Below are 23040 nucleotides of genomic sequence, written 5' to 3' on the forward strand. Positions count from 1 at the left end.
GAGGGTACATCGAGAATCTTTGGAGAATGACATCATCAAAAATTGTACTTCAGAACATGTGATCATGACGTATAATTTGCTCAGTCCAACACGGAAGTATTTGCATGCAATACACAGCCACTGAGGACCACCAAGAGGACTGAAAACAAATCGAAATTTTTGTCTCTGAAAGTCTAGAAACCGCTTCAAAGAAAGATTCAACATGCCGAACTTGGATAGTATCCTTTCCTAAGATTAGGTTACATGAAAGACAAGATGAAACTGAATGTTGTGGCCAGGTGAAATGATGGATAAATGTGTCGTGAGTGACGCATCGGCGAGATTCTTTTGGTAACTTCATTTGAGCAAATTGTTTATATGTTACATCACAGCTTACAACGGAATAATGTCGGCAATAGCCCAATGTCTTTTAATTATAACATGTAGCTGAATTCAGTGCCCATCTAGAGTTGGTGATTAGACTCGGAGGAAGTAAACTTTTTTGTTGTTCATTTTGATGAGCGTGTAATGATTGTCGTGTCTTTAATTAGTCTAATATAATTCTGATTAGGATGAGGCAATGAGTTTTAGACTTCTTATCATTTCTAATTTGTAAATAGTTGTATCGAGCTAGCTTAGCATATTTTGGTCTGTAGTGTTGGGCCCAGTTTTTTTCCGAAAACACTTCCGCACTGAACTGTGACGTATGTGTCCAGAGTCGCGTTACCGGTTAAGTAACTAACTTAACTTAAATTACTGCAGTCTGGTAAGTCATCTGGGCAAAGCCACTAATTTAATGAAAAATGTCAATACATTTTCTAGAAGCTAGCCAATGCTGTTGGTAGGCCCTACAGAAGACAAAATATACTTAACGTTACTCCAGAACATCTGTTCAACCTAAAGTTTGCTGCCAAAGAGCTACAGCGGAGCTCCAAAAAATGTGACAAAGATGAGAAAGTCGAAAAGACCAAAGTGAAGAAGGTAAGACTGTATCCGAAGTAGCCTACTGTACATTTTGTCTTACTTGGCAGTCAGCGCTTATATCTGATGAATATCCATTGATTTGGACTATTTTAGGCCATCCAAAAGGGAAACATGGAGGTAGCACGCATCCACGCTGAAAATGCCATTCGGCAGAAAAATCAATCCGTGAACTTCCTCCGGATGAGTGCACGTGTCGATGCTGTAGCAGCAAGAGTTCAGACCGCTGTCACTATGAACAAGGTAAATGCACACTGTTAAAGGGATGCACTGTACATATTTGCATCACAGTCCATCAAAGCTTTAACTGCCATTATATCTTCTATGTTGCGTCTTGGTGTAGACCTGGCATAACTTTAACCTATGTTACAGGTGACAAAGGACATGGCTGGTGTCGTTAAGGGTATGGATGCTGTCATGAAGTCTATGAATCTGGAGAAGGTAATGCTAAGTTCCGTTCCTGGAACTTGAAATGTTATCTTCCCTGCCTCCGTCCGTTTTATGTCACATACTGTCACATCACAAAAAAATGTGCTGGTGGGATGACCGAAGCTCTGGGGGTATTGGCCACATCTGGCATTCAGATGGATCAGTGTTTGCCTAAGGTAGTGTTTTCTTAAGTCTAGTCTTGTGAATGCCATGTCACTTATCAGTTCTCTCTCCTTGTGTGTACAGTAAGATTATTTAGACGGTAATGTAGTGTTTTGATCATTGAGCAGATCTCGTCTTTGATGGATAAATTTGAACGCCAGTTTGAGACTTTGGATGTCCAGACCGCTCTGCAGGAGGACACCATGAGCGCCTCAACCACCTTGACCACCCCACAGGTATCACCAGCAGCCACATACTCGCATATCAGTCACCATCACTGGGTTTCACTTTCCATCTGCATGCTTTTGCACATGTGCTGAGGTGATTGGAATGTTCCAGGACATTCATAACGCACCGCATTGTCTGTTGTTTCAGGGTCAAGTGGATAACATGATGAGGGAGATGGCGGATGAAGCAGGGCAAGTGTTTCTAACATTTGCTAGCACACACATGGTTTATGTGTCTTACATTTGCTTCTCTCATCCTCTCTCACGCCCACACACACACACACACACACACACACACACACACACACACACACACACAAAACAAGTATGAAACATTACAGTGGTCAAGGCATAATACTGAAAGTGATTTTTTTTTTTTTTTACGTGTGTGTGTGTATGTGTGCTTGTACTTGTACTTGTAACAGACTGGATCTGAATATGGAGCTCCCAGAGGGTCAAAAAGGATCCCTTGCAGGTGCAAGTGTGGCATCTACGGAGCAGGTAGGAAAGCTGAAATCTAACTCGTACAGTACTTGATAGTGATAGACTTTTTATCTCTTTAAGGAGTGAACATTATGTATTACAAAGACAGCATATGAAATCAGATTTGCAGTAGTACAACTCACTGTGCAAGATGTCTATTATAATTTCAATCTAATTAATTTCAGAAGATTGAATTTTGTGTTTTTAAGAGTGATATTTCTTCAGCTCTCCAACATTTTCTTATGTTTGTAGGATGAGTTGTCTTCCAGACTTGCCAAGCTACGGGACCAGGTGTAATACTGACATTGAACCTGTTGGATGTGTGCGCATCTGTCTGTTTGTCTGAATGCTTGCTTGCTTGATTGGCATTTTTTTTAAATCTAAAAGCAATGTGGCGAATGCAAGTGGGATTGGTGTATGGGTCAATTAGTTTGCAAAAGATTCAGTTCAGGAATATTGTATATGAGTTTTGTTAAGTTAAAGTGTAATGAAAAAAATCTCCTTCCTGTTTTTTTCTGTGCCATACAACACTAGAGCTACAATTTCTGGTAAATGGAAATATATTTTCTGTTTTTAAATTATTCTTTTTTTATTTTTTGTACACTTTCCTTCTGAAGTGGCCAAGTTCAGTCTGTTGGTGAAAATCTATAAAAAAGCTGCCTTCTTAGGTTCTAGCTCTGCATTTTATAAAACAGTGTACTGTACATATCTATACTGTATATATTCATATGACTACTCTATGATTACTCTAATTTCTTTATGCTAGATACTCAATGTTGGTGCCTTTTTTTGGAAGAGAATGGATGTATTTCTTGTATTACTATGCAATAAATATTTTGTCACTTTTAAATTTGTTTGTGAATTGTACGCCTTTAATCACCTATGTTAAATGTGACTCACCTGAGTATAACATTACCTAAAAACCTTCCGTTTTCCAGATGTTTCACCCATCTCTGCGTAGGCAGCCTTGTAAGGTAGAGAGAAGGGTTTGAGTTGAGTCTGCAGGGTCTTCATTAGTTCCACAAGAAAAGCACAAGTTGATTCCGATCAAGCGAGCCTCTTATTACTCAGGGCAGCCACAGATACATGCACCACTGAGAACCTGAGATGGTGAAGACGGAGCGTGAGGAAAGAGGAGGGACAATTGAGTACAGTGGGAATTGATCAGCAAATCATCCTCCTGTTTTTGTTTCCTCCTTTGCCAACTAACACCCCCCCCCCCTGTTCTTCCCTCTATCTTTCAGAGCTTTCTTTTCCCGTTTCGCAGTCCAGAAAAGACCTGTTAACTCACTGACTGGTTTTAATGGCTGAAATGTGTGGTGGATAGATTTTAAAAGGGGATTCAACTGAGTCAGTCAAGTTTTGTTATATCTTTCTGAAGTTTCCTGGATGGACAAGTCTTATATTGGGATCTCCAGGATGAGATTTAGGTTCACATGTTTTGCATATGTTTATTCATTTTTCACAAGGACTTGGCCATTTTTCACAAGAGAGTGATCAAAGGTAAGTGCATCATTTTATCCAATACAGAAAATCTACTCAGAAATGTGTCATTGCTTATATGTACTTATCTTGTGTTTGTGTGTGTATGTTGTGATGGTGTTGCAGTACTTACTCTTCAATGTTTAAGTGTGAGACAGTTGAGAGAGCCGTGTTGTTAGCGAAGCAGGGAACCCAGGGGAGATCTAAGCAGCTCAGCGTGTTCAGGGTTGTCTGGGGTTCCCATAATTACCAGCCAATTAGCAAAACACTGGTTACATTTGTTTAAATACCCTGTCATTTCCTCTATCAACCTGACTGTCAACCATTCATCCATGCAACCAACAATTCTCTTAAGACATCACAGACAATGTATATGAAGTCTTCTCAGCCATGGGAGTATGACCATGTCGTTTTACTCTAATGTAGGACTACTTCTTCTGGTACTACTTTATATTTCCTGATTGTATTTCTTCCCTTCCATGCTATTTATTTTTTCTATATACTCCTTTCTCCAACACAATTTAAGCATATCCATATCCATATTCTTGCTTTAAGAGATGGGAGGGATGGTTATATCATAGCTGACATAGATGCCATGTTGCTGTAGACGCTGTGGTTGTCACGATAGCAACAGCAGCCCCGAGTGGGGGCTGTTTGTAGCCAACCCCCCCGGCTTTCTGTCCCATAGCTCTCATCAAACCTGTAGTCACAGACGTTTTACTCATCAGGTGCACAGTGACACACACGTCTGCTTCCTAACTACTGGTATGGTATGTTGCATGGATTTAAACTCCCAGATGAACAAGAGACACAATCAGCAGTAAGACTCAGAACAATAAATGTTGATCTCAAGAGAATCTTGTTTGTGGAAGGGCATCATGGTTTTTCCCATGCGTTCAACACAAGATCGATACAGTATGTACCTGAAACTGTTGCATTTGCCATCTCACACCAAGCAAAGGCATCCCGGTGAAAATAACAAATTCAGGTCTTTAGTTATATATATACACGGACACCATTGACACTGTAATGTGTATGTTCTCTGCAATATTCCTCATATTTGTGGGTAATATATTCTGTAATATTTTATAATCCCCCCTTTTTACATAGCATCACATTAACTTTCTCTCTCAGTCACACCTTTTAATAAGGTGCCCAGTGGTGGGGTCCTGCTTTAGGTTCCCCCCCTGTGGCCATTAAGGAGTCATTGGAGCCGTCAAAATAGCACACTCTGGTCCTCGCCCAGTCTCTTATCATGGGGTCCCTGTGTATGGGTCATTTAGTACTATAATAAAACAACTGTCTCAGGTTTGGGAGAGAGGATTAGGGTAAGGGAATAAAATGGGATACAAACTCTGGTAACCCTGGCACTGAAACAACTTTTTCACGTAATGGCAGTTGATTCATAGGTCGCTTTATAGTCTGTGAGAGCCGTGACCACCGGCTCGCTTTTTCAGCAGCCTCAGACACCTCCTTTTAAGCTCCTTTGAGTGGGCGTCCTCTAAAAACCAAAATCCATCAGAAGTGTTGCGGCGGTTGATGTATCCCTACTGGTTTTGTGTGTGCGCTTGCTAACCTTATTTTCTTACTTCTCCCTCCAGAGGTGGTTTGGCTGATCGGATAACAGTTCAACCTCAATGCGCTTTGAGTGCATTTATACCTGTACTTTCATGTGGTCAAGCACTATCTGATTGCAGTCCAGTCACCAAAACACATTTTAATGCCAAGTGTAAAAGGCCTATTGTGACCACACCGCAAGCAAACACAATAACACAGCTTCACGGATGGCTACCATCTGTTGTTTTTTTGGACCCAAGCAATTGAATGGAGGATATGATGTTAGCTGGACACAGTGATCAGATCTCAATCAGATCACAAGGTGGACACTGGAGACACTTATTAATACCAGTAGTGAATAATCAGGTTAAAATCATATATTATATCCAAATATAATCAGATACCATCTGGAAAAGACCCTTTTACTCGGGTACAACTCAGCTACCACAAAACTTCCAGTGGTACCTCTAATGTATGGCTAATCTATGTCCTTTTTTCCATAACTGCTCTTGCTAATGGTGCTTACAGTGATATCAATACAAAATGGCTGATGGACGTTGATAACATGCAATGAGTTAATGGGTGTGCAGCTGAAGGGCGGCTGGCTTTCTTAAACATAGTCCTGACTAATCCCAGTTTGGCAGTGGCATGATGGTAGCCTCATCTGGTATCATTTAATTTGTTTTTCAACAAGAGATGCCAACAATATTCGGATTCAAGGGTGTAGGTCTGAACCACACGCATCTGAAACTAGCCATATGTACTGTTGTATACTTTTTATATACTATAACTATATACTAAATGGAAGGCTAGGCTTCTAATGCAATCATGTCTTCTGTAGGCCTATGATAATTAGTTCCTCTGACCCTTTGCCTGAGTTGGATCTCAATGACCTACCCCCATTTCCATACTACAATTGGTAGCTGTCACTTACACCTCAGTTGATTTCCTGAACCCTGACCAGGTGTCTGAGCAATGCCCGGGTGTGGACCTGCATTACCATTTAAGAGATTATGGTGACCACGTGCTTGGGGGTCACAGCAGCTGCTTTGCAATGTCATATTCTTGGGCAGGATGTAAACTGTAACACCTACCCTATATTTATACAGTTACGTATATAGCACTCACATCTAGACAAAAGCAAATGTCAACAACCTGGGTCTTATGTTTGCAGGAGAAAATTGATGGCAGTATTGTTTTGACTTTCGATAGGTCATCTGGCTATTAATCAATTATGCACACAGTGCATATAAACACAGAGAAGTACACACCTGATTGACTCCTTACGCCCAGCCAATTCAAAGAAATTGGTCACATTAAGTATTCATCACTACAGAATTTGTTTCAATTTATATACAGCAAAATACATATAAAAGTAAACACTAGAAAAATAAATAAAAAAGTAATCTTCACAATTTCATTAAATCCACAATGGACAAAGGACAGTTCCACAGTTCTATTCTGTGCTGATGTTCTGCAGCTGTAGAAGCCATCATCATGACGGGGCCGGGTGCAGTAGACAGATCCCTGTCCTCCCAGCGCTTGGCTGTGAAGAGCCCATTGGACGATGATCTTGACGGAGCGGAAAGCACATTCAGCCGGTGAGTTTTGTGTCTCTAATTGTATCCACAAGTTTGTGAGTAAGCCTGGAGACTCTACATGACCTGCTGTGTGAATTTCAGGTGTCAGTCAGTATGTGATGACACATCTTCAGAGCTCCAGAGGGTTGCAGCCTTGGACCCTCATGAAGGACCATCTAGAAACTCCTTCAGGGGGAGAAACGCCTTGTCCCGGTATTAAAGCTTATACATTACACCTCAACTTTTATGTCTGTCTATTCACTACTTAGAAATAGGGCATTCATTTATCTAATTTGACTCTTCTTTCTCCTTTCAATCTCTTTCTCTCTCTTTCTACTCTTATCTTTCCCCCAAGGCTGGTGACTTTGGTGGTCAGTTTAAGAGACTGGGCTCATCGCAGTTTAGTCGAGGAGGAACCGCGTCCAGACTCCTTCCTGGAGCGTTTCCGAGGGCCTGAGCTCCGACCTCCGCCCAGTCGCATGAGTACTACTCAGACTGATGCCAATGGCAACACGGAGAAAGCCACCTTCAAGTACAGTAGAATGATTGTCTCCATAGACCCCACTTTTGTTTGTTTTTTGTTTGTAGAGTATTAACTTCAGAATGTCCCTGTACTTAGTAATCTTTATTCTTCCAACAGGAAGAAGAGAGAAACATTTGTGTTGTCACAATCTGATGATGCGTACTACCGCTGGTTGTTTGTCATTGCCGGTGCTGTGCTATATAACTGGGTCCTACTGGTGGCCAGGTATAGTTTGTAAACCTTTCTCAAATCAGTCCAGGGGGGACTGCTTCAATCCACTGCAGTAATATTACAATTTTCACCAAAGCAACACAACTAAGAGACCATAGTTAGCAGTCAAAATTGATTTTCCTTTTGTATTTTTACAGGGCATGTTTTGACCAGCTTCAAACCCAAAACTTAATTATGTGGCTGGTTCTGGACTACTCTTGTGACGCCATCTATATCCTAGACACCATTGTACGCTTACGTACAGGTAAGACTCATACAGGAACACCCTATAATAAATAATGCATCTAGAAAACCATTGAAGAAGTATCATTAAACATCATTATCAGAGAGAAGAAGCATTCTGGTGTGGATTTTCCTCTGGTTCTCTGTTTGCAACTTACCCTGGTCCTGTCTCCCCACCCCATGTAGGATTTCTCGAGCAGGGACTGCTGGTGAGAGACTTGTCCAGGCTGAGGGACAGCTACATACACACCCTTCAGTTCAAACTGGATGTGCTGTCAATGTTACCTACTGACCTGGCCTACTTTAGCACAGGAATCCATACTCCGCAGTTACGCTTCAACCGATTGGTCCGTTTTCCACGTATGTTTGAGTTCTTCGACCGCACTGAGACACGCACCAACTACCCGAATATCTTCCGGATCTGCAACTTGGTGCTCTACATCCTGATCATCATTCACTGGAACGCTTGCATCTATTATGCCATCTCAAAATCTCTGGGGTTTGGCTCAGACCAGTGGGTCTACCCGAACATTTCGAACCCCGAGTACGGGTCTCTGACACGCAGCTATGTCTACTGCTTATACTGGTCAACGCTCACTCTCACCACCATAGGAGAGATGCCGGGTCCTGTCCAGGATGAGGAGTATGTGTTTGTGGTTTTTGACTTCCTGGTGGGTGTACTGATCTTTGCCACCATTGTGGGAAATGTGGGCTCCATGATCTCTAACATGAATGCCACGCGAGCAGAATTCCAAGCCCGTATAGATGCCATTAAGCACTACATGCACTTCCGCAAGGTTAGCCGTGAGCTGGAGACACGAGTCATAAAATGGTTTGACTATCTCTGGACCAATCAGAAAGCTGTTGATGAGCAGGAAGTGCTGAAGAACCTTCCGGACAAGCTGCGGGCCGAAATTGCCATCAATGTGCATCTGTCCACACTGAAGAAGGTGCGCATCTTCCAGGACTGTGAGGCTGGGCTGTTAGTGGAGCTGGTGCTGAAGCTTCGTCCTCAAGTGTATAGCCCAGGAGATTACATATGCCGCAAAGGGGACATTGGGAAAGAAATGTACATCATAAAGGAGGGTAAATTAGCAGTAGTGGCAGATGATGGGGTGACACAGTATGCTCTTTTGATTGCTGGCGGATGCTTTGGAGAAATCAGCATCCTTAACATTCAGGGCAGCAAAATGGGCAACAGACGAACTGCCAACATCCGCAGCATTGGCTACTCCGACCTGTTCTGTCTGTCCAAAGATGACTTGATGGAGGCTGTGACAGAGTATCCTGATGCAAAAAAGGTTCTAGAAGAACGGGGAAGGGAGATCCTGACGAAGGAGGGGCTTCTCGATGAAACCATGGCTTCTGGAGGTCTGGGTATCATGGATACCGACGAGAAGGTGGAAAGGCTAGAGTCTTCTCTGGATGTGTTGCAGACGCGTTTCGCACGCTTGCTTGGCGAGTTTGCGTCCATGCAGAAGCGCCTCAAACAACGGATCACCGCTCTGGAACGGCAACTCTGCCACACAGGCCTCGGATGTCTGTCAGACCAGGAGGCTGACGTGGACATAGAGGCAAACACAAGCGCACACGTTCTCGCACAAACGCATTTGGAGTCGGATGATCAAGCAGACATATCCACAGGATCACACATGGACGTGGACACAGATGAGGTCAAGAGGGCATCAAGAGATATACCAGCTGAGAACTGTGACCAGGTGACAAAGGAAGCTCTGACTTCAAAGAATGAAACATGAGTTGAGAAGAAATGGGAACAGCCCCTCATACTCAACTCATCTCCACTGTGTTATGGACTAATCCGTCATGGTAGCCTATACAGACAGACCTGAGTTGGTACTTAGGACCAAGTCATGACATTATGTATTGGAGAAATTACATAGACTACTCATTAAAGACAGAGAAAGCAGAGATACAGAGGGAAGGAAATCTCTTGACAGAAGCCTGTGTGCAGGAGTGCCATGACTTTCTCTGTCCACAGGGAAAAGCATCCTGAGCACCCAAGTGTTGCTATGTGACTCAAAGAGTGCGTGTTTACGGGTATGACTGTTGATGGCACATGCTCTCAAGTGATTATTTTCCAAGGGTTCAACTGTAAACTGGATTCAGATTGCACATTTTACGTCCTGTTTTTTTTTCTCTCAGTTTCTGTTTCTCTCATTATCTGTGCTGTAATCTGCTGTGATATTTGATATTCCTAAGATTATGGATATTTTAAACTTAATCTAAAAAAATGGATACCATAAATATGACATAATTTAATCATTCTGCATAAGCGTGTGCCATGTTATAACACAGTCCTGAAGCCAAGCGGCCATCTCAGTTCACCATCTCACCATCTCACCAAAGAAAACATGTTTGACTATTCATTGTGCTACAGTGTCATGTGTACAGCATATTGGATCTAGAATAACATTATCCTGATTTAGAATAACATTATCTTTACAACATGGTCTCGCAAATCAGTAAAAACATATCTTAAAAACTTTCATTATTGACTGTAGAAATGCAGCTACATTGTATTAAGGTAATATTACCCTCTGCTCACAGAAGGCAGAACATATCTCATGAAGGGTCAAAACATCTACTTTCTGTGGTGAAAATGTGCTCTTTAACAAGTGATGAGGGAGCCAGCTGGAAAAAAAACACTTTATAGTGAAATGGATCGATTAGGTTTACATGAATTGGTTTAAAAGGGAAGGGTAATATAAAGTGCAGTATACTTGAATATAATCCATTACACCTTTTGTCAAATTCAGCGAAATTCTCCTTACGTTCCTGTAGTTGTCTGTCCAGTGTTTGCGCACAGTCCTGGCTGAGTCAATGGGCAACAAGGTGGCTTGGACCATGCAGTTTTCCAGGCAGGCCAATCAAAAATAAGAGACATTCATGCTACAATTGCCTTCAGGAGCATTGAAAGGAGGGGTGTATTTGATTGGCTGTTGAGTTCAAACGTCCACAATCTTTTGCCGGCATCAAGGACTACACAGTAAAGGACTGTTGAAGCATATAAGTACTAGGACTGACAGATAACATGATAGGGACAGCTGATTAACTCTGAGGTAAACCCCCCAAAAATAGGTTAGGACATAGGAGTGAGCTGCGTGCCTCCAGATTTTTCAAACTCTGCCTCTGTTTGTCCGACTGACTGACATCTATCTGCTTCAGTCCATTTTCTCTCCTTCTTTCAATATTTTCTTCTGCACTCTTTCCTGTCAGTCTGTCTTTATCCATAGCCACTCTTCTTTCCTTTCTTCTTATGATCACTCTGTTAATCAATTCCCATTCTTTTTTCAACTTTTTTATGTCAGCTTTCTCTGACTTTTTTATGTCAGCTTTCTCTGACCAACATGACTACCCAAGCAACCAGCATAGCAACCGCCTCAATTACAATAGCAACCACCATGACTACCCTAGCAACGACCTAGCAACCACCTCAATTACCCTAGCACCCACTTCTACTTTTCCTCTACTGGTATTTCCTTTAAGGATTATTTTTTTAATTATTAACTTTTTAACTAAATAATTAAAAAAACAAATTCCTTCAGGAAATGCATATTCTAGTTGTATTTAATTCTTGCTAATTCTCTCACTTATTCATATACTCATATTATGCACCGCTATGCGATACGTCTAGTTTAGTTTACAGCTCAAAAAACATGTTTAAGTATATACTACCTCTTTAATTATGCCCATTCCGACGTTTGCACATGTGCAAAACGGCCAGGCAGCCGGCTCAGCTCGGGCAGCAACTCACACTCACCTAAATTGCCTAGCTAGGAAGGCAGTGAGCGCTAGCTAGGTAGATAACGGTGGGATTTGCTGTACAGAGCCTCCTAATGGAAGTATTTGCATTTAAACAACATAGACCGAATAATACCATCTAACAAACGTGTTTGAAAGTAGCTGAAAATGTCAACAGATTTTCTCAGGTATGGACAATATTTTGCATAAGCTATGTAACTCGAAAAACCAATCTACCTTTCTATCTTGCTAGTTTGTCTTGTCAAATTTGTTCTAGGCTGCAGAACATTTATTTGTATCCTCTGCTTGAGATTGTGTAGCTGCTTAATTCATTTGGACAATGTCAGGTAGTTGGCTACGGTTTTAGAAATGTGGAGGCTAGCTCCCCTTCATGTCCTGACTACTTGAAATGTGAATGCTACCAATAGCTGACTTGCTACTTATCTATGCTAGATAGCTAGCTAAATAAAGCGGTACGTGTCAGCCTTGAAATAACAAAGACAGCATTATCATGACATATAGCCCAAATGCTTTCATATTTTAGTAAAATAACCGGTAATGCTGCTGTAGGGACGTAAAGAGACCAAATTGACAGTTGAGATTTGGGAATATTGTGAACTAGCCATGCCATCTGTTAAATGTGAAGTGTTAGCCATAGTAGCCAGCTTTGTTAGACTGCCATGCTAACTATCATAACTTCAAAACAGACTGCTGGCTGTCTATGTCAACATTACCGCCAACTTTACATTTTTGACATATTAACTTTTTGCTATAACATTCTCATATTTTCCGCGCGACATTGCTTGTCAATAAAAAAAAAAAATGGGGAGGTGGGGGCTTAACTACGAGACCAAGAGTATAGAACACTGTTTAATAGGAGAACGACATTCTGTAACGTTACTCTTTAGTAAGATCATATTTCGCCACCTGATAGGTTCGATCCCAGAACCAGAACCATTGACTACCTTGTCGACATGCTATGGCCATGAGGGACTGGGGCATCTTTTTTTGAGGTCCTATTATGGAGAACTACATTATTTTTGTAGGACCTCAAGCATTATTCCGAATAACATCACGTTGTGATGGTTGGAAGCTTTCAAGTTGATTTTTCTCTTTTGTACAACAGTTGTATAGACGCAATATTGAATGGAAGGCGAACTGCTATCTCAAATCATTTAGTCGATTCTGGTGCTGTATTTCATTCTTTCACAAGCAGTCTGTTCAGTTCTCTGGTTCTAGCCTCTAGTCAGGCAGACATTTTGTAGGTGTGCTGTCTTCTCCTTCAATAGCTACTTCATATCCTAAATTAATTATAACCTTCTTAAGATTTTGAATATGTAGATAACTGTAGATGAAACCCTTTTTAATAGAAGCCTACAATATTTCTGGTCTGTGGAGAGTATACCTCAGGTTCACCTAAGATTTTGCAAACAGTAGGGTAGTTGGTAGTGACCAACATGCCCAGCCATTTACAGTGTGCACTCTTTCTTTCCCCTTCAATAGGCATACTGTAGTTCAGTGGTCACCAATCTTTTTTGGCCAAAGATCACAACCTCTGCCTTGATGACAGGCAAGATCTACCTATTGAGGCGAATCGAGACTGTACTTACAACTTAACTATTTATTTGGCCTAATTGTTATTGAATGAAATTAAACACTTTGGTCCAGCTTTCAAATTGACCAAGAACACACTAAATTACTTAAAGCAGCACAACGGATCAATAGCTATTCGCGAACGGCATGCTAGCAGCTAAAACTAACGAAATCTCTTGGAAATGTGCTGACTTTGACATTATGACAAACTAGTTTCTCAACGACTGTCCTTACACAGTCAAACGTCAAGCAAGTGCAATACAAGACAAAGCAAGACGGCAAATTAGCTACTTACTAGATCTGCAGAAAGTCAACTAGCCAGGGCGGCGGGCTGCGGCAGGCAAAACTACAGAACGTAGTTATATGCCTAAGGACCCTCGTATCGCAATGGCACGAAGGCGACTCTCCATATTAAAAGTCATTGTAGCGACCCAATTTTTTTAAGCTGTTATTTTAAGGTTAAACTGCTTATCCTAACCCTAATTCTGAAGTATAATTGTTGCATAATGGGGCTTTAATTTCAGTGCAACATTAAAAGGAAAATATTTACAATGAGCAGGCTGGATATGAACTGCTTTATTTCTCACCTGAAGTTACAGTTATAGGCACAGCCTATTTTTTACATTTGATTTCTTTTCGCACAATTAAATACTGCTACACTAAATATCTTTGTCTGGAAAACACCCCAGTACTCAGTGTTAACTAGAAAATGAATAATATACCACTGTGATCTTTTTTTGGTGAAGAGTGAAGACAGTAAAAAAAATTAATACTACACTATGTAAAAGCAGGCTGCGTGCATATTAATATTTCGAAAACCAACGCAGTAATTGGAATGAAGTGGGAGTGGCCTATAACTAACATAAGCGCAAACGTACTCATGTAACATGTCAAGGTAAACATTAATATTTAGAAACACGTTGCAGTGTTAAACGAGTCGTAGAAGTTAAAATAGTCAATTATCTGTCTCGAAAACCGTTTGATTGGGTAAGCTAGCTAATACATAACATTAATCTATACATAGACTTTGGATATCGTTTTTTTTTTCTCACAAACTGGCCGATAACCAGAGCTCGAGGATGTTATGCACGCGAGTTGAGCCTAGTTTTCCGCAATGAGCGGTCATAATGTTGGAAATCTCTCTACATTGGGCAGACATTCTCCAACCTGTCTGATACGACTGAACATGTTGAACTCTTCCGACAGTACCCGACAACAACCAACAAACACCAACTGCTGGCGCACACTGACCCAACTGTTAGTGTTTGTTGGCGTTTGTTGGAGAATGTTGGTGTTTGTTGGGGAAGTGTGCAAGCTGCTTTAAAGGGGCATTTAGTGGGAAGGGCTGAATTTGTGAGAAATCGTTGGTGATTACGTTCACATCAACTCTACAGACGTCCTCGGATTTAAATAGCTGGCAGGGAGTTTCTGTATGAAAATCCAGGTGCACAGAATCCTCATTCTGGGGAGCATAGCTTAGAACAATAAGAACCCATTTTCAGGCATTCATGAATCAGGCAGAGATCGTTTCTGATGTTGGTCTTTCGAAGTCTGTAAGAAAACATTTTAGAAGACACTTAGACACTTTAATTCTGAATTAAAAAAAATTCTAATTTTGGAGATTGACAGGGAAGGTCTCCGAGATTGACAGGTTCGACGGGTTGGCGACCTCTGCTGTAACTGCATCAATCCTCAGTTACCCACACCTATCCGGGATAGGTTTGCTCATGTACTAGGTATTGAGCATATCCTCTCAATGCATTGATTCATTCAATTTTGGTAACTTAATTAGGAAATAGAGCCTGACCAATAAATCGACATGGCGATATTATCGTCTGATAAGCTAGTTGCTGGTCTATTGGCATTGGTGTCAATAATGGCCGATAATTAAAATGAAATTGTTCCATTAATAGCACCAGATGGCGTATTGCAACCTTGGCAATATGCTCAGTTGCTACACTACAAATCTCACAGAAAGACAGAAGTAGAAAAGGCTACCACCAAAAAGAAGTTTGATAAAGCAAGGAATCAAACCAGAATCACCATCGATATGTCTTTTCAACGACGATGAAAAAAAAAAAGTGTTATTGCAACTTTCTGGAGCCCAAAGCGCTTTACAGAAGGCATAGGTACTGGAAGCTGAGAGCAGATTATTCTGAGAAGCTGTGCTGTGCGGTCAGCAGTCACTAGGCCCGTATACATTTGTCAATTTAACCCACCCAATTTAACCCAAATCACGAAATCGTCTTTGCGAGTAGGTGTGAAAATTTTTAAGGGAAACAGCTCTTGTCGGTACATGTATACACGTATATACATACATGGACCGAAATTTGAACCGGTTACCTTGCCTCGGGCATGCGCAAAGACGACGGAGATGTGCTCCCAACTTGTTTGTTTACTAACAACATCAACGAGGATCCGCATCGTGCACAGGCAGTGTAGTGGCTAAAAGTTCCCTTCTTTCTATCAGTAGATAGTTCTTAAAATTTTCTTTGAATTACCACTCTCAGATGGAAAGAAAACGAGTCTACGCGTGTATGTGTCTCAACAACGGTAGAAAAACTGTGTTTTTTTTTACTGAATTCTGACAAGTGCAACAAATGTGACAGTTGATCCATTAACACGCAAGCTTCCAAGCAATGCAATGCATGAGCACTCAAACGTATTTTCAAGCTGAGCGTCAGTCACAACATAGACATAGTCGGTCCAAACCCACAGAAAGTTAAAAATGCCCGGCATATGTTGTGCTGATGGATGTGACACTAGTCGCAAAAATAACCCAAATAAACAATTTAATTGTATACCAAAAGATTTAGATCGTCAGAATGAATGGTTAGCTATAAATGGTTGGTTGCAAATTAGAAGAGACAACTAGCAGCTAACAGCTAATTCCCGATTGTGCAATCAACACTCTGTATTTTCCTGCACCACTATCCATGGAGATGTTAATTTTGTGTTCAGAGCCTGGGAATGACTGACAGTTTAAGTGAAATGCAGCACGTCGATACAATCGTGAACAATTGCTGTGCCTTATCAGAGCTAAACTCTCCTGACTAAGCTAGAGTGCTAATAGTTAGCGAGCTACTAGCGAACTTTACTAAAGGCTTTAGCTACACCTAGCTAGCCCACATTGGCACTCTTAACCACCACTAAAATAAATCGGTTGATAACCGCTGTTTGAGTAACTTACATGTCCTGTGATGACATTCATGTGTTTTGCCTCCAGATGCCATTTATTGCCACAATTGCTGTGACTTATCAGAGCTAAACTCTCCTGACTAAGCTAGAGTGCTAATAGTTAGGGAACTGCTAGCGAATTTGACTTCAAAGTCTAGGGGGAGACAATGAGCCGGAAACTTGGAGATTCTGTCCAAAAGCTTGTGTGTGTGAAAATAGGCTTAGAAAGGATAGATGTTAAAGTAAAAGTATGCAGCAATTGTACTGTACATATTTCAACAGGTTTCGCTAGGTTAAGTCACTAGCATCTTGTTGGCGATTAGCAAGTCCTCCATTGTGCTGCTTTAACGGAAGAGTATTTCAATTTAAATGAATTACACTTTCATGGAGACCAAATCTAAGAAGGATCGGTATCAGTATTAGGTAGGGGAGACTCGTATTGGTTTGTAAAAAAGTGGTATCGGTACATCGCTAGTTTGTTTACACGATTGTGTGTTTTACAGCCCAGGGCCCAGATATGGTAAGTTGAATGTACTGGTCACAAAGCTTCAGGAGTTTCTGTCTCACGTGGCTGAAGAACAAGATGGAGACTTGCCATCACCACAACCTGTGAATGGTAAGGTTCACCCTGGTTTACTATGTTAACATTCACATAACCCCTATAAATAACCTCATGTATGAAATAATTCCTTTGCTAGACAAATGCACTTAAGTCCTAAATTCACAAAAATAAAACATGACAATTGACAAATCAGGAGAACTAAGTTTCATTCAGTAGGGAAATGAACAGACAGGGTAGATAAAGAGTCATGACACTCATTCTCCTTCTTTACCCCACATCTCAGGGCTGGTGGCTGCCAATTCCATTGCGCCCCAAGCAGCTGACCAAACCATAAAGGAGGAGGCACAGGTATGGACCCTTTAGTCTGCTTTTCTTAGGGATTTAGAAATAAGAAACTTTTTGAAAAGCCTAAATATTCTTATATTTAGTTATGAAATACTAGATCAACAACACAATTGTATTTAGTTCTCTTGCATATTATCTCAAGTGATAGAATTGCTGTGCAGATATGGTTTTGAACTTCAATTTTATGTAGAGAGTATCATGTTCACGGATGTCCACAGGCTTGCATTGTTTAACCCTATGTAAGCATATACCCTGGCTTTATCTGATTTCTGTTAAGAATGGATTAAACAAAACAAAAAAAATGAAATCAAACTTAATACCTGTACTTCAAAGGCTCTTTTTTTGATCGATTTGTATGTGCTGTGTTCCTCAGCCTAGTTGCTCTAGTGTGCTGAAGCCGCCTCAGGAGAACAGACAGCCTTCCCCTGTTCGCTCCAGGAGGTACATGTCTCTCCATAATGGTGCACGACTAAGTAAAAATCCTATAACAGTGTAAAATGTATATGTATGTATTGTATGAGAGAGTGATGGAATGTAATAAGCCGTTAGAACAGACGTCCCCGTCCCCCCCCCCCCCCTGGGTACATATACTGTTTGTTTATCTTGACAAATTACAAAATGGCAGGATTCCCCAGCGTGTGCACAAGCAATATGCAAAATAAATAAATAATTAAAACCATGTAGTGAAACTGGCATAGTATACATGTTTGATTTTGAAAAGAGAAACTGGGATTTAGGGTTTTGCCTAACGAGTCATTTTTGTACCCTACATTTGAAGTATTAGAAGTTAAAGTTGTATTTTCAAGACCATCTGTTATCAACATATGACAGCCTACATTTTCTTCTTAATTTCGTAAAGTACTTTAAAAGTGCAGTTTGCCATTTTTGTTCTCAAAGTAGTATAAATTCCTCTTGACCTGCATTGTTGATGCTGTTCTTAAGTTATGATTGTAAGAGTTTACAAGCATTCCTATGAATTCCGTGTAAAATGTTTCTATCTTTCAAGCACTTTATTGCACCCCCAGGCCCTGAAGTGTAAACAAATGCCTTAAAAAACTGGAACGAAGACTCAAGATTCATAAACAGTATAGGAACATTGGAGAACATAATCTTTAATGAGATTATTGTTGTTGGTGTTGAAGCATAGGATTTTTGTTTTACTAATCACAAAACCTGTCAACTATACTTGTAAGATATATCTAGCAACTAGTATTGCTACAATACCCTTATATGTACTCCGTGGCACTACACCCTGCAAAATGCCTTCAACAGTTCCTTTTTCTTTCTGGTTTAGGTTTTGGTTAGCTACTGCTAGTACAGACTTCTCAACAAATCTTCGCTAACACATCCTCAAGCAACTAATCAAGCTATCTTGCTACCTCTGTGGCAGTTAGAGAATGCTATACTTTTGAGATGCTTCATTTATGCCCAGTTGAGTGGGCATATTTCTTACGTATCTTACAGTGACAGTGGAAAACACATGGTTCACTACTAAACACACTACACACTATGTAGTTTTTTGGCCGCTCAAACAATTCCCTCTAAACAAGTACATGCTAATGATAAACATAAACCTGACCTTTCATCTATGGAAAATTGGTGATGAAAAAAATGAAAAATCGTGATAAAACAACAGAAAACTCTTAAGTGCTCAAGGGGTTCACATACTTTCAAGTGGCACTGTATATACATACATGTAATTGTTTTTCTCTGCAGTTTCAAATATCAATTCACTTTGGTGAGAAAGCAGTCATTTGCTGCCTTATACTACTAAGCCTAACACTACTACTACTAAGTTCTAATGCGAATTTGACATCTGAATATAGGAAGCCCTTGATCGTTATCCGACACACTGGTAAGGACGAGTCAGACTGCTCCTCAGACTGCAGAAGCAGTGTTTCTGACGACTCCAGTGACCTAAACATTGACCTTCTCCCAAAAGGTTTGGCACCTCTTTTACTTTGCCTGGTGGAAGTATGATCACCTGTAACAAATCATTTTTTATGGCAATGTCATGGATGTGAGTTCAATCTTGCGAATCTTTTTTAGGGACGGTTGTGGTAAGACCACAGCCTGTGGAAGACGGTCGGGATGAGTTTAGAGGTCCAGAATTCGGCACCAAAACACGAAGTAAACAGAATAGGTTGCTCAAACAAGGTACGTTTTTGTCTAAGAAATAACCACGAGCAAATTCACAGCCAAAAAGGAAATAAGGCGCCTAAACATATGACTTTGTTTTTCTGTATAGACTATGATCTGCAGGTAGTAAGCTGCACGGCTTGTGGACAACAGGTCAATCACTTCCATAAGGATGCTGTGTACCGACATCCAGCCCTCAAAGTGCTTATCTGCAAGGTAAGTCACCTGGTGGTGTACAAGACAAAAGCAGAATGGAAGTGAACAGATAGTTAAATTAGTAAGTAAGTTAGCAAAAATGATGATGTATGGGAGTATGGGTTCAGTCTTGTTTCAGATACTACATGAGCGATGACATCAGCAAGGATGCCGATGGCACTGACGCCCAGTGCAGGTACAGTTGTGAACCTAATGCTCTTGTAAACATGACCAGTCGTATTTCCTAAAAAAATATTAACGATTGACTTTCTTTTGTCTTAATCCAGGTGGTGTGCAGAGGGAGGCAATCTGATTTGTTGCGACTACTGCACCAATGCCTTCTGTAAAAAGTGTGTGTTACGCAACTTTGGACGTAAAGAGTTGTCTGACATGCTGGATGCTGAGAAGAAGTGGCACTGTTACGTGTGCTACCCCGAGCCCCTAGTGAGGTTGGTGTTGGCTTGCGACACTACCCTTCAAAACCTCCAGAATGGCGGAACAAGAAGGGCGCGCTTGGACCCACAGAGAGCAAAGATTTTGGCTCTAAAGGCTCAGCAGACTCAGACTCAGACAGAAGATTCTGAGGCACCTCTCTCCACCGGCCTTTTACAAAGGACTCAGCGCCTGGTCGAGATGACCATGGCACTCAACCAATCCTTTGTGCAGTTTATGCAAGTCAGTGAGGAAGACAACAGTGATGAAGAGGAGGAGAGAACTATTAAACTGAAGGACTACTCTAATGTTCCAGTAGACTTGCAGAACGCCTACAATGCCTTGCAACATGCTGTTGAAACGGAGCTTCGTAGGTGTGGGCAGGAAGACCCAAGGACATCGAACACTTCCAGCGAACAAGAGCATCCCACATCTCAGATCAAGGAAGGCCAAACTTCTAGTGTGGGAGATGAGGAACTAGAGGAGGAAAGAGGCATTCAACCAATGGATGAGGAGAGCAGGTGCTCACTATGGGTACAGCAAACGCCCCTCCTTACATCGACTGACACTAGCGTGGAGGGAAGTGGCATATTTGAGTTGGAGAAGAGCTCATCTTCTGACCTGGAAGGAACCAGCATTCCGAAAAGCAAACTTTACGACCAGTCACCCTCTCCATCCGACTCGTCATCCTCCTCCTCTTCCAGACTGACCCAATCGGCACAGCCAAGGCCGAGAGGTCGCCCTCGCAAACGACAGCCCAAAGCACCGGGACCAGTTGAGCTCTCTTCTCACAGCTCATCGAGTGACACTGGGGGATGTGGCTCAGAAAGTGGATGTGACAGCGACTTCAAAGACCAGCACCTCACAACCAAAGGTGTTTCCCTGATGAATCCCAGGACCTTTCAATTGTTACCCAGTGAGTACCAACTGTTTTAATGGTACAACTGTATTTGTTTTGATATTTAATTGTGATTTAATTGTACAGCACTTTGGTCAGCGTGAGTTGTTTTAAAAATGTGCTTTATAAATAAATTTGACTTGACTTAATGAACCAGTAAAGCAGTATTGTGATTCTGCTGTTACAAACCATGTCCTCGGATGTGGTAAAAAGTAATTTGCCTCAATATCATAAAAAATCTCAAATATGTTTATGAGCAAAATTGTCTGTTACTGGGCTAAGTTAATATCAGAGAGTTTAACATGCATATCACCACATGGTCTGCTGACATAGAACAGTGTATGTGAAAATACCTTTTTTTTTTGTTCATAGACTTTGATTTCTGCACTGCTTGTGGACAGCAAATGAACCACTTTCAGTGGGATGCTGTCTACAGACATCCTGCTCTGAAAGTACTTATCTGCAAGGTGAGTTATTTGTTTGAGTCAAACTTCAATCAATCAAAAGTAAGGCATAACAAAGATTGATTACATGGCCTTTTTCGAAAAATGATGATGAAAGGGTGTCGTTTTTTTAGCCTTGTTACAGATACTACATGAGCGATGACATCAGCAAAGATGTGGATGGGGCTGATGAGCAGTGCAGGTACAGTTGAACACTTTGAAATGGACGTCACAGTCTGTCCTTCATTTCATTTCATAGCCAAACATCAGGCCGGTTTTAAGTGCATGGTGATCTCAAGACAAAAGAAATGGAGTCAAAAGCTGAAACTGGGCTATTGTGTGAGTCTATTAGTGCCATTTGAGTCAAGTCTGTTTACGTTAATGAGATTAACTGCTGCGTCTGATCTGGCACTGCCAGCCTTACCAGAGATACTAGTCGGAAGATGCTCCCTTTTGAATCCTTGATGTCTGACCAGTGGGTTCATTATGTGGTGAGATTCAGGTTATGACAAAAAGGAAGTGGATCATTTGGAAACCTGAAAAGAAAAAGGCATTTACCAAGATTTAAAAGCGTGGCTGTAAGATGACATTTTCTAACACTTAAATATCCTCTTCTATGTTTATGTTGTCTAGGTGGTGTGCTGAAGGGGGGGACCTAATTTGCTGTGACTACTGCACAAACGCCTTCTGTAAAAAGTGTGTGTTGCGCAACTTCGGACGTAAAGCACTGTCGGCCATCTTGGACGAGGGCAGAAAATGGCATTGCTACATCTGCAACCCGGAGGCATTGGCGTGCCTGGTCCTAGCTTGTGATGCCACCTTTGAGAACCTTCATAACTTTGGCATTAAAAGGGCTCGCTTAGATCCTGAAAGAACTGACCTTTTTGTCCCAAAGGGTCAATTTAGCCACACTCAGGATTTCTTCCTCTCTGTTCACCTCTCTGCGAGGAATCAGCGTCTGGTTGAGATGACCACAGCACTAAATGAGTCCTATATGCAATTTATGCAGAGCTTCCAAGAGGTCAGCTTTGATGAAGAGGAGGACACAACAATGAAACTCAAAGCATACTTTAATATTCTCGTAGACCTTAAGAAGGCCCACGATGCCTTAAAGGAAACTGTTGAAGCAGAGATCCAGAGATGCATGCTTAAAGGCCCATTGACCACGGACTGAGGCATGGAATGGAATCATTTCAGTTGATGTAAAAACCAATGGAATGGATGTGGGTCTGTGATAAGTGTACGTCGACCAATTTGTGGAGAGCTAGAACTGAGAGCTGCTGTCTTTTTAGACAACCTTTTTCTATTTCATGCCATTGATCCTGAAAAAAAATTGCCCACCACTTGTAGTCTTTAGAAAAATTATGGACTAGTCCGATTATAACGCAGTGGGCTCTAGTTTGAGAATGAGAACAGCCGGTGAAAAAGGCCAAAATGACCAAAGTCAGCTATGGGCCTGCAGACACTGGAAAGAGTGGCCAAAGCTAAATCCGATGTCAGTGGACGATGGGTGGAAACAAGCTGATCGGTGGTAACTGGTCTCTGATTGGTTAAAACCAGTCACCTGACTGTTCTTAACCAATCAGAGCCCAGATTGTCGGTTTACAAGTCAGTTGAGTATTAAGACCTATAACTTCA

At 41.3% G+C, this 23040-nt stretch overlaps 3 protein-coding genes across 3 annotated transcripts; all 3 read left to right on the plus strand.

Annotated features, from left to right (window-relative positions):
• The first annotated feature begins 91 nt into the window (after positions 1-91).
• On the plus strand, positions 92-2982 carry LOC308372114 (charged multivesicular body protein 1b-like). Its single transcript, XM_080847231.1, has 8 exons — positions 92-218; positions 863-960; positions 1057-1203; positions 1333-1401; positions 1680-1787; positions 1927-1970; positions 2204-2279; positions 2514-2982. Exons 1-8 carry the CDS (start codon positions 203-205, stop codon positions 2556-2558), a joined length of 603 nt encoding a protein of 200 aa, XP_080703357.1. The 5' UTR covers positions 92-202; the 3' UTR covers positions 2559-2982.
• A 3815-nt stretch (positions 2983-6797) lies between these two features.
• cnga2b (cyclic nucleotide gated channel subunit alpha 2b) lies at positions 6798-9613 on the plus strand (the record flags this gene model as incomplete). Its single annotated transcript, XM_080846253.1, has 6 exons — positions 6798-6901; positions 6983-7093; positions 7236-7412; positions 7521-7628; positions 7772-7878; positions 8043-9613. The coding sequence occupies 6 exons, from the start codon at positions 6798-6800 to the stop codon at positions 9611-9613; spliced, it is 2178 nt and encodes a 725-aa protein (XP_080702379.1).
• A 2091-nt stretch (positions 9614-11704) lies between these two features.
• Positions 11705-22576, plus strand: LOC308371387 (uncharacterized protein; the record flags this gene model as incomplete). The annotated part of the gene is made up of 12 exons (XM_080846265.1): positions 11705-11806; positions 16892-17004; positions 17234-17298; positions 17669-17736; positions 19122-19237; positions 19345-19452; positions 19544-19650; positions 19758-19825; positions 19917-20977; positions 21332-21426; positions 21537-21604; positions 22036-22576. The coding sequence occupies exons 1-12, from the start codon at positions 11787-11789 to the stop codon at positions 22574-22576; spliced, it is 2430 nt and encodes an 809-aa protein (XP_080702391.1). The 5' UTR covers positions 11705-11786.
• Between the last annotated feature and the right edge of the window lie 464 nt (positions 22577-23040).

The sequence above is a fragment of the Sprattus sprattus genome, assembly GCF_963457725.1.
Source record: "Sprattus sprattus genome assembly, chromosome: 1".
Lineage (NCBI taxonomy): Eukaryota > Metazoa > Chordata > Actinopteri > Clupeiformes > Clupeidae > Sprattus > Sprattus sprattus.

Coding starts and splice junctions, on each gene's coding strand:
- LOC308372114 (XM_080847231.1), top strand. Junction 961..1,056: donor AAAAGACCAAAGTGAAGAAG/GTAAGACTGTAT, acceptor GGACTATTTTAG/GCCATCCAAAAGGGAAACAT. Junction 2,280..2,513: donor GTGTGGCATCTACGGAGCAG/GTAGGAAAGCTG, acceptor TTATGTTTGTAG/GATGAGTTGTCTTCCAGACT.